Genomic DNA, 11,273 nt, shown 5'->3' with positions numbered 1-11,273 from the left:
CTCATTCAGCCAGGTGCAGGAGGATGGTGTGAGCAGCAATTCCAGGGATCCCTGGTGATTCCCAGCTCCAGCATTCCATGGAGTGTTGGGGGCTATGCCAGCACCTGGGCAAGGAGGACCTTCATGCCCAGACTATGTTGCAGCAAAGAGTTCTGGACAAAGAGAATTTTGGGGATGAGAGGAAGCAGCAAGGATGGAGATCCTGGGTTCCTGCTCCCTCATGTTCTCCCAGTCCTCTCCTGAACTGATTCTCCACATTTTGGCAGGTGAGATAGGACTCTCCCACAGAGCAGTTCCAACCTTCTCTGGAAGAAATCTGGACAATTCCCAGCTCCAGAGCATGATGAAATTACTGAGAAAAGGACTCTGTCCCCTTCCTGTGTCACCAGAGGAAAGAGGTTTGAGCAGTTCTGCTCCACTAACAGGGGGAAACGTCTCATTTGCAAATTCCTCTGGGGTTTTGGTGCCTCACGTGCACAGCCAAGCCCAGGAAGTCTCACACAAAGCCTGAAACAGAGGCGTGGTGGGGAAGGAACCTCTCTGTGTCCCACCCGGCTCCACAGAAGCTGAGCAAGCTTTCACTGACCCTGAATTTCAAGCTGTTTTCAAGCATTTTTTCATCAAGTGCCTGTTCAACATCAAACCCTTACAAGGCCTAGTTATTCCAGGTTTAATTTCTGCACCATCTCTGCTGCCCCAACCCATCAAGGGACCTGTCACAATCATCATTTCCTAATTTTAACTGTACCCATTCCTCCCCGGCGTGCCAAAACCATGGGATATTTACCCTAGCACCAGTTTGCCCTCTAATCCAGCCACTTCCTTATCTCCTTCTTCCTCGAGTGTGTTTTTGTAGCTGTCTCCACCTTTTCCCAGCACAGGCCACATTCCTGGTGCTGGACTCTACCCCTGCTGCCTCTCTTGCTTCACCCTTCTTTTTTGTGAAGAAGTATTTTTTGGCCTTGCACTCACAATATGAAGCCAGTGGCTCAATGAAGTCCTCCAGGGACCTCCAGACTTGCAAGAAGAGGCTGGAGCACTCAGGGCAGTGTGGGCTGGACTAGAACAGAAATCCCTGCCAGCAGAGTTGCTGTGTTGAGCTCTGCAGTCTGTCCCACACAGCAACCTTGGGGAAGGAGGTGGGAGATGAGCTTAGGCCATAAAATATAAAATATCCTGAGCTGGAAGGGACCCAAAAGGATCATCGAGTTTTCAGAAGGGTTTCCTTCCTTACCTGGTGTAATTCTCACCACAGAAAACTGCTCCCTGGTGGCTCTGGTCACATCTTCCTTTTGCAGCATCCTGTCATTAGTGCTGTTCCCGCCCAGCCATTCCAGCAGTATCGGGATGACTCCAGATCCCGTGCTGGGCTGTGACCTCTGTGGCTCTTAGGCCGTCTCTCTTCCTTCTTATCAGCAGACAGGCCCTCTCCAGGAAAAACATGGGGCTGGTAACGTTAAATTTAAGTGTGGGAGAAATCCAGGAAGCTGTAGATCCTTGTGCTCTTGGGGATGAGGAGAGTGTATCATAAAATCCCAAATCTGGGTTGGAAAAGACCTTAAAGACCACCCAGCTCCAGCCCCCTGCCATGGGCAGGGACACCTTCCACTAACCCTGGTTGCTCCAAGCCCCGTCCAGCCTGGCCTGGAACATTTTCAGGCAGCCAGAGCTTCTCTGGACACCCTGTGCCAGGGCCTCCCCACCCTCACAGGGAAGAATTTCTTCCTAATATCCAACCAAAATCTGCTTCATTGGCCTGTATGAAACAGGGTTTTTTTAAATGTGTCTGAATTACATTTCCTCAAGTTACCACAAAGCTGAAACTTCCCATTTTTTGAGTATTTGGTTTGTCCCAGAAGCCTGCTCCAGTGGAAGATATGAGACCACAGAAACTTCTCAGAAGTCAGTTCCTGCTAGAATACCTGGCAGTGACAAATAAAACTGAGCCACAGGAAAGAAAAGGGAAGCAGGGGTTTGCAGGCATGGGTTTGCTTCCCAAGCAGAGTACTCTGAATGCCGCCGACAAGACAGGAGCTGGAATTTCTCCTGACAGATGCATTTGCCGAGAAATGCTGACTCTGCAGAATTAAACCCATCTGTGGCACAGAGTTTGTCAAGCCTGCTTGTTTCCTGTTGGCTCACCAGCCTTATCCTCCATTCCCAGGCTTTCCTGACAGCCAGTTTCACAGGGGCCCTTCCCCACTGCCCCTCCTGCAGCTCATTTCCTAAAGGATTTAGTTATTTCCACGGGACCTACTGAATTTGGGACACTCCAACATCAGGGGACTTATTTACAGTCAAGACTCATCCTGCCAAGCAGCCCAGGCTGTCCCATGCCACCCCAGCTGCTGGGCTCTTTGAGCTTCGCAATCCTGTATGTCTAATCCAATTTAGGTTCTGGCCAACAGATGGGAGAGTTGGTTCTTTATGTGCTTGGATCTTGAGTGGGGGCTGTGCGTGCAGAGGGGTCAGACCTGAGGAGGGGGTGTTGCATGCAGGGACAGTTTCTGTATTCGGGGGAGCCTCGCCTGCAGAAGATCCATGCAAGGAGCCCTGGATACAGGGAATGTGTGTGTACAGGGTCGTTTGGAAGGTGTGGAGGAGGATGTTTGTGCGCTCAGGGCATCTGTGAGAGGAGACGGTCGGAGGAGGGAAGGGAAGCAGGAAATCAGCAGGTCCTGTGGGTAGAGGGAGTCAAGAAAATCACGGAATTCCAGAATAACCTGAATCGGACTTGGATGAGTTGCGTCCCGCATAGAACCCCCTACTCCCGTCTCTTCCTTCAGGGAAACAAAGGGGACCCGAAAGGGGGCTGGAAAAAGCCTCTTGGGGCACGGCTAAGGGAAAGCTGGCTCTGTTCCCCCTCGGCCAGCCGCTGCCATGCCGACACGTTCTTCCCAGCGCCCCTTTCCCGGCCCCGGTTCTCCCTAGCGGGGAAACGAAACCGGGAGTGGCCGGGGAGGCGGAGGGGGGAGGCGGCGCGGGGGCCGGGCCCGGCCCGCGGGGCGGAGCCGCCGCCCTTTCCCCACCCCCGGCGCCCGGCCCTGCCGCCAGCCCTGAGCTCCTCCAGCTGCCCTGCGCATTTCTCCGACCACATCGTCCGCACCATGAAGGCTCTCCTGCTCGCTGTGCTGGCCGCGGTGCTGTGCGTGGAGAGAGGTAAGAGAAGGGGATGCCCCCGCCACCATCGCTTCCCCCGCAGGTCCCCCGGTCCCTCGCCAGCCCCGCGTTAGAGAACTAATTGGGGGCTGGGGGAGTGAAGCGTGTGGCAGGGTAGGCTGTGGAAGTTGGAGATTTGTAGGGGATATAAGGGTTGAAAAGGGGTTTTGGGCACAGCGCTGCGCCGCGTTATGGTTCGGAGCGGGATGCGGGGGTGTCTCCAAGACCTGCCTCGCAGCAGTGTCCTCCTGAAGCAGGAACTTCGGGGTTTCCCCGCCTGTATGAATAGGTGAGCATCTCCGGCTGTGCGGGTGGATATCCTGGAGCTTTTCCCAGTTGCAGCTCGAACAAAGGAGCAGGGCCGGCTCCGCTCCTCTTTTTCGGCGCAGCCAGCCGGGATAACGGCGCTGGGATGGGCTGAGATGCAGCCGAGAGGAGGGAGGGTGGAGGGGAGAGGCAGCCCAGCCCCGGCAATGGCTGATGGAGCAAAGTCAGGGCAGAGCCACGGGTGATTCTGGCTCCTGCTGCCCCCTCCGAGCATCCTTCGGGGCCGCCTGCGGTGGCCGGTGCGGGGCGCGATGACCCCAAAGGGACAAAGCCCTGTGGGGCCGCCGAGAACGCGGTTCCTGTTGCTGTGTGTGTTAAAACTGCCAAGTTGCCCAAGTCACAGGGCCTGCCACCCCCTCCTTCCCCATCGACCCCATTCCTCACTATCCAAACTCCTCGGGGCCGTGCAAAACCGCGTATTGTTCCCATATGTCGCTGCTGGGAGAAGCCAAACAAAGAGCGAAGGGGAGAGTTCTGAGCTCTCCCAGCCCCTGCTCAGCACGCAGGGTCCCTTCTTGTTTGCTGAGGGCACCGCTGGGATGAAAGTGGCTGTTTGCTGCCCTTGCCATTCCCCCTTCCCAGCGGGATCCGGGAAGCAGCTGGCAATTGTAGCCTTGAGTCTCGGGCAGAGACTTGTGCTGGCTTGTGCTCAGTTCCAGCACAAGCTGGATGGGCGGGCCAGGCCAAGGCAGTTAAGGGTTTCATCCCCCCACCCCCCCCAAAAAACAACAAACCGCAACCCTTTCAGCTTTAAAAGTAAGTTTTTATCCAGGCAGAAAGGTTTGTTGGAGGTGGTTTTATCCCCAAACACTTCCAGCATGTCCAGGGGGGATTTCACAGAAGAGCTTTACCCCCTGCTCAAAGATCGTGCCTGTGGATCTTGATAAGGTTTTTGCCTAAGAGAATGGAAAAGCAGCATCGGGGCTTGAATGGAAAAGCTGCCAGAGCAACAGCATTTTCCTGGTGCTGCCGAGCTCTAGAGTGGGCTTTTAAAGGCGTTTTTTTCCCCTGTCTTTGCAGAAATTATTCAACCCCTTTTCTGAAGGAATTCCCCCAAATGCCCTGCTCTGTTTTGGAAGCTCTTTGTTCCTCCGAGAAGCCAAGCAGTAAACAAATAAACACATTAATTCTTCCACAGGTGCAAACAAGGCTTTTCTTTTGCATTGTTCAGCCTTGGGTTTTTTTTTTTTTCCCTTTTTTTTTCTTTTCTTGTAACCTTGAGCTCCAACTCTTTGCTCCGTCTACAGCTGCATGAAATTAATTCTGCCACCCCTCTTGTGCCGTTTGTCTTAATCACTCATCCTGTTTAACCTCTCATAACTCTGCAGTGGGTGGTTTTTGGGGGGCAGAAAGTGAGTATTTCCTTTCTTAAACTCTGCCTCTCCTGGAAGGATATTTTCTGGCAAGATGGGGGGTAATGGGTAGGTGTGACAATGACAAACATGGGGACAGGTAGGAGATGCAGTGGCAGGAGCAGGGATTGAGTCACGTGGCGGAGAATTTCATGCCCAACAGCACTTTTATGTCATGTCCAAAGATTTCTGGTGTGTTTGCTCCTGGAACCTTTAATGAACAGCATTGCACCACTCGTGCCTTCGGTGGAGCGAGCAATTACATATGGGGACGTCTGTCCTGCCAGAATGCCCACAGGAAGCCTGTAATCCACTTCATTCCTGATTGCTGAAGATTCCTGGCATGAGTCAGTTTGCCTCCTCGGGGTGGTTGGGATGTGAAGAGTTTGGGACAGGTCAGACTTGGGAGCAGAGCTGGGCTTCGCTCCGAGGTCCCACATGGAGTTGGGGAGCGAGGGGCAATGACTCAGTGGCTGGTCCCGTCCTCCTCCCCGTCTCCTAAACGCAGAGATCCACTGAGGAGTCTCTCCTGGAGGTTTTGACTCAGCTGGTGGCCCTGTCATCCCGGTGCTGTGGGTTGTGGTGGCTGCCTTGGTGTGCTCAGGTAACCCTGTAAGATCAGGGTAAGGATCCTCGGAGGATGCGAGAGCCAGTCCAGGAAATTCCTGCTTGGGGGTTTGTGGTGTTGGCTTCCACTCCAAAGCAGAGATTTGGCTGCTCTGCTGTGACATTCAGGATCTCCCACTAACCTACTTTAATCTGTTTCTCTGAGATTGTATTTTGTTTTCTTTCCCCTCCTCAGCTGTGGCTGCTCAAAAGTCACTCCTCTGAGAGCGATTGTTATTTTTTTCCCTCATTTTTCTTGTAGAAACCTTTTATTTTCCTGAGAGAAACAGGAATGAGAAGAACCTTGAGATGTGCAGTCCTATGGCAGAGCGGGACAGATGCTGAGCAATATTTGTCCAAAAAAGAATCGTTCAAAATACCCATGTCAGGAACTGCTGAGCCTCAGGGAGCTCTCCCAGGGCTTTACTTCCTTAGGAAAATAGTCCAAGGGGGAAGAAAGAAAGAAAGAAAGCTGGAGAGGGCTTTTTTTACAGGGATAGGACGAGCAGGAATGGCTTCAAACTGAAAGAGAGTAGATTTAGGTTGGATATTGGGAAGGAATTCTTCCCTGTGAGGATGGGGAGGCCCTGGCACAGGTTTGCCAGAGAAGCTCTGGCTGCCCTTGGATCCCTGGAATTGTCCAAGACCAGGTTGGAGGGAGCTTGGAGCAACCTGGAAGAGTGGAAGGTGTCCATACCCATGGCAGGGAGTGGAACTGAACGATCCTGAAGCTCCCAACCCAAACCATTCCATGATTCCTTGATAATCCATTTGTGGCTGGAGGAGGTGGGAGCAGGGATGGGACTGCCTCACACTTCCCACCCTGAATCAGCCCCTGCTCTGTTCTGCATCCTGTAAATACAGAAAGGGAAAGGCAGTGCCTCGTGGAAGGGCTGCCTGGGAGCTCCAAAATCCTGAGTCCATGGAACATTGGGAACAGGCCTGATCTGTCTGCATATGTAGGTCAACAACTGCAGCGTGGATGCGATGCTCTTGTGTGTAAAACACAGAGATCAAAGTGCCCGTGGCCCTGCTGAGTCTCTGGTCCAGGCTGTCTCCACAACCATTTCCCACCCCAAATGCTGTTTTCCTGCTCTTTGTGTAGGATAGGAGCCAGCTAATCCATCCTGCTGCTGTAGGATAAGCCATGAATGGCCTCAGGTTGCTCCAGGGGAGGTTTAGTTTGGAAATGAGGAAAAATTTCTTCACTGGTCAAATTTTGGAGCAGTGGTGGAATCACCATCCCTGGAAGTGTTCAAAAAATTGTGCAGCTGTGTTGCCTAAAGATTTGGTTTAGTGGTGAATTTGGCAGTGCTGGGTTAATGGTTGGGTTCAAAGATCTTAGAGGTCTTTTCCTGAAATGATTCCCTGATTCTGGAATTTTAAGGGACCTGACTGTCTTGCAGGTCTTGAGCTTTCTGCAGCTGAAAAATAATTTCCACCACGTGCTCCGGCTCAAACACAGCCTGATCTTGGTGCCCAAAGTCAGGTCATGTAAAATTTGAACCCGTGGTCACACCTGGAGCGTTTCCCATCAGTGTCACAGAATCATAAAATCAGAATAGTTTCACTTGGGAGGGACCTAAAGATCCCCCAGTTCCAACCCCCCTGTCCCAGGCAGGGGCACCATGTCCGTGGTGGCTGAGCTGAACGAGCCCAAACCTCAAAAATTCACCCTCTGGAGTTTGGTTTCAAGTTGGCAGCTGTATCTCGGACACATTCTTGGTGCAAACAGGGTGGTGACAGAAAGTGCCAGGCTGTGGTTGTATCAGCTTTAGCTGATAAGAGATTGAAATGCCTCCCTGAGGCTTGAACCCTTTGCTTGGCCAGTTTTTTTGGGGGGGGAAAAAAAAATAAAAAATCCCCTATTTCAGGTTGACAAAACTGAAAGTGTGGCTGTGGGCAGACGCGAGACGTCCCGTGGGACAGAGGTGGGGACCTCCAAGTGAGGACATCTTCCCACCAGCTCCTAAACGAGCTTTGCCTTTCTCTTGCAGCCCACACACTCATCTGCTTTTCCTGCTCGGATGCCTCCTCCAACTGGGCCTGCCTGAAGCCTGTCAAGTGTGATGAGAATGAAAACCACTGCGTGACGACGTATGTCGGAGTGGGACTCGGTGAGTGGTGACAGCACCTCCTCCTGCCCCTCTTGGCTTCTCTCCTGGGTCACCTGCTGAGCTGCAGCGAGAGGCTTTGCCGCCTTCTGGCTGGGGGAAAAAAAGGGAAAGTTCTGCTTAGCAACTGAGTGTCTGGACCATCCCACAGGAATTCTTAGGAGGGACGCGCTGCCAGGAGGAGTCACGTTAGAGCCCACGTGCCTGCACCGATGCCCGCGAGTCCGGGGGGAATTTCAGGCTGGGGGTGGGGAGTTTGCTGATGAATAAGTGAAAGCGTGGAGGATGCTGCAGGCTCCTTGTGTGGGAAGCTCCAGGGTTGCTGTTCCTGCTGATTTTTTTGCCTCGTGTTTGGGTTCTTCGTCCCCGAGTCCCACCTTTGCTTCACTTTCCGTGGACAAGGCAGGAAGGGAGGGTTGTGGTTTTCCTTCCTGAGTGCCTGGAGAGATTTGGGGAGCTCTGTCCTTCCCAGCTGCTGCTCCGAGGGAGGCAGGATGCTCTGGCAGATCTTCTGGCGCCTTTGCAGGAACCAGAGCCCATCCTGGCTCTCCCTGGCAGGGAGAGGAGGGGGAATTTCATGCCCGAAGTCTGCGGCGTGGGTGGGTCAGATGTGCACAAACAGAGACTGGGAGCTTTTATAAACTTCCCTTCATAGCCCAGTGCTAATGGTTTCCTCTTTCCTGCCTCTTAGTGTGGGCTGTGCCTCTCTGGAAATGCAGACTTGGCTCCCAAGTGTCTCCCCAGTGCTCCCTGTCTCCCTTGAGGAGCCCCAGAGCGAAGCTCAAGAGGGATTTTTGGGATTCCTCACCGGAGCTGTTGCAGCTGAACGCTGGCCGATCCAAAGGGTCCCTGGGGAGTTGTGTGGTCTCCGGGGTGTTTGTGGGAGCTTATCATGGGTGATAAGATGGGCTGGCTGGCATTCCTGTCTCCGAGAACCACTTCATCCCCTCTGGAGCACTTCATCCTCCCTGTGCCGCCTGCGCTGCCCCGGCTCTTCCAGCGCTGAAATTCCTTTGCAGAGCAGGTGATCAGAAACCCCCCAAAAAACCGTTCTAAACCTGTCTCTTTTCCTTCCTCTCCACCCCACCCCAAATCCAGGCGGCAAATCTGGCCAGTCCATCTCCAAGGGATGCTCTCCCATCTGCCCCAGCGCCGGGATCAACCTGGGAATAGCGGCCGCCTCCGTTTACTGCTGCGACTCCTTCCTCTGCAACATCAGCGGTTCCAGCAGCGTCCGAGCCAGTTACGCCATCCTGGCCTTGGGAATTCTCGTCAGCTTCATCTACGTCCTCCAGGCTCGCCAGTGATGGGGCTGCCCGAGGAAGAGCCGCCTCCCACGGGTCTCGTTAGCCAATATCTTCTCTGTTGCTGTCTGCAAGGAGATCCTCTACTTCTCAGCAGGCTTCCAAGGTGATTGTTTCCCAGACTTTTTGCTCTTCCAAGAATTGGAGACCTGAGCGGTTTGGCCAAGCTGTTCTCCTCCTCCTGTGGACGTCTCCCACTGCACTCTCGCTCCTCCTTGGCCAAGGTGGATAATTTTTGAAGGGTTTCTGCTTTTTCTACCTATTAATAATCTACCCACCCCCCCCCTCATTTCTAAGGTTGGTTAAAACCAGGCTGGGACTCGCTGAGAACAAATTCACCCCAAGCACCACCAGGTCTGCTCCAGCACATGGGTGGCACAGGCAGTGGGAATGCAGGATCCAAAGGGAGACACATTCCTGGCCCCTCACAGCTGCAGTCTCTTTTTATAAAATTGTCTCGTTTCTTCTGATCCTGGGCTGACTTTTCTGGAAAACCAATGCCGTGTACCTTGTCCTTCCAAGTTCTGTAAGTGCCAGACCTGAATAAACTTGCTCCTGTTGTTACCTGAGATGGGACGTGTGTGTGTTTCCTTGCTCCAGGGATTAGGAACTCTTTGATGGAAAATCCCAATATTGTACCCAGCACGAGGGTCCCTCACCCTCTAGAGCAGCTTTTGGGTGCTTCATCTCCACATCCTTTCCAGCTGTGAGCAGCAAATCCATCTCTTCCCTGTTGCTGTCCTTCCTGATAAAAAACCTCTGGGCCAGCTTGTTCCACCTCCCTCGGGAATGACTTTTTCCAGGTGCATTTTAGTGATAAATCCCAGGTTTTTGGAGTCTGAGTCAACTCTAACGGAGCAATTACCCTGGCAGCAGGACTCTGAAGTGAATCTGCATTTTTATAAAGACTTTGTGCCTCAGTTTCCCCACTCTGGACTTGTCATGGTGACCACCACAATGGCGGTGCCTGAACGACCATGGGCAACAGGTCTGAGAAATCTGGTGAAGTCAGAGGAGAAGATGTCAATACCCAGATCTTTAGGTCCAACCTTCAACACCTGATGGACTGCTGGAGGTGACTTCACCACCCAACCTTCCACATCTGCTGTTTCCTCAGCTCCCAGGATCTTCCCAGGTGTTTTGGCAGGGTTTTCCCCAGAAGTTCTCATCTGTCCCACGGGAGATGTGTCCTCCTGCCCTCTCTGTGTCATCTGTCCTGCCTACTCTGCTTGCCTGTGGACCTGCTCGACACAAGCCAAGCCAAATTTCAGCCTTAAACTGCCGAGTTCAAGCTTTTTGTCACTTCCACTGATTGATCAGAGGTGCACTGGGCTTTTTTCTTTTTCTAGCAGCAAAACCCAGGTGTTGGCACATTTTAGCCATGCCTTGTACCTGCTTCTCCTGTTCTGTGTCAAAACCCAAACAAAAGCTCCACAAACCTTCAGTTCCACCTCTGTCCCCTCTTCAAGGAGTGATAAATGAAAGGTGGTTGCAGTTGTACGGAAATACTGGTAACAAAAGTGGTTTTATGTTGTTTTTCCCCCCCCTCCCTTCTCCCCCTCTTTTAATTAAAGTGACACAGATGTTAATGACAGCTTTTCCAACAGGAGGGATGGGTCAGTGGGCTGTGATCTGCAATTTACTGGTTAATTTGGGAAGAATGCATCACTTGTGTTGGTCCTTGGATGTGCCTTCCTTTGGATAATGCATCCTCCTGGGACCTTGGGGCCTCAGGTGCCCCACAAACCTCTTCTATGCACGTGAGAGCACAGGGAAAACCGGGGGAAAACTTCCTAAACTGAGATGAATACTCCCCAGCTTCCCTATGCCTCAGCCTTCCTCCCAAAAGGGTTCAAAACCTCGTTTTTTGGGTTCATTTGTCCCTCAGCACTTGCTGTGACACCGAGGTGGCACCCAGAGCACTCTGCATTGAATTTAGGGGGCTCTGTCTTTTCTGGCCACCTGGAAAAAGGTTTTGGGGTTGGTTTGGGACTCGGATTGCCTTTAGCAAAGAGCTGAACTTCAAAGCCATCAGCTGTGTCCTGATGTCCATCCATGCTTTTGTGACAAACCTGACGATGCCACATGGAACAGCCCCATGGGCTGAAGACATGGTTGTCACCTCCAAGGGCCATTTCCTTCCTTTCTCGGCATTCCTTGGCCAGTGCCAAGGATTTGGTTGTGCCAGGGAGCAAAGCCTCATGGGAGGAGCATCCAGAGGCTGCTTATCCCAATTGATAACAAATTATATTCATGGAATTGCCAGGGGAACGAGCTGAGGGTTGGTTGGGATAAATTTCACATGGAGATTTGTTTTTCATCCTCGCTCTCATTTTTGTCTCTTCCTTCCCATGTGCTCTAATCTAGAGTATGGAAAAAGGGATATTTTCAGTATTTCCTTTCCTGGCAGA

The 11,273-nt window shown here is 52.5% G+C and overlaps 1 protein-coding gene across 1 annotated transcript; it reads left to right on the top strand.

The window, feature by feature from the left end:
• The first annotated feature begins 3,006 nt into the window (after positions 1-3,006).
• LOC131575102 (lymphocyte antigen 6E) lies at positions 3,007-9,431 on the top strand. The gene is made up of 3 exons (XM_058830129.1): positions 3,007-3,159; positions 7,442-7,561; positions 8,657-9,431. Exons 1-3 carry the CDS (start codon positions 3,108-3,110, stop codon positions 8,863-8,865), a joined length of 381 nt encoding a protein of 126 aa, XP_058686112.1. The 5' UTR covers positions 3,007-3,107; the 3' UTR covers positions 8,866-9,431.
• Positions 9,432-11,273: the final 1,842 nt, after the last annotated feature.

This window comes from Poecile atricapillus, chromosome 2 (genome assembly GCF_030490865.1).
Source record: "Poecile atricapillus isolate bPoeAtr1 chromosome 2, bPoeAtr1.hap1, whole genome shotgun sequence".
Taxonomy (NCBI): domain Eukaryota; kingdom Metazoa; phylum Chordata; class Aves; order Passeriformes; family Paridae; genus Poecile; species Poecile atricapillus.
The sequence above is the reverse complement of the archived record's forward strand: the minus strand, read 5'-3'. Positions and strand labels throughout refer to the sequence as shown.

Coding starts and splice junctions, on each gene's coding strand:
- LOC131575102 (XM_058830129.1), top strand. CDS start 3,108: ATGAAGGCTCTCCTGCTCGCTGTGCTGGCCGCGGTGCTGTGCGTGGAG. Junction 3,160..7,441: donor GGTGCTGTGCGTGGAGAGAG/GTAAGAGAAGGG, acceptor TTTCTCTTGCAG/CCCACACACTCATCTGCTTT. Junction 7,562..8,656: donor GTATGTCGGAGTGGGACTCG/GTGAGTGGTGAC, acceptor CCCCAAATCCAG/GCGGCAAATCTGGCCAGTCC.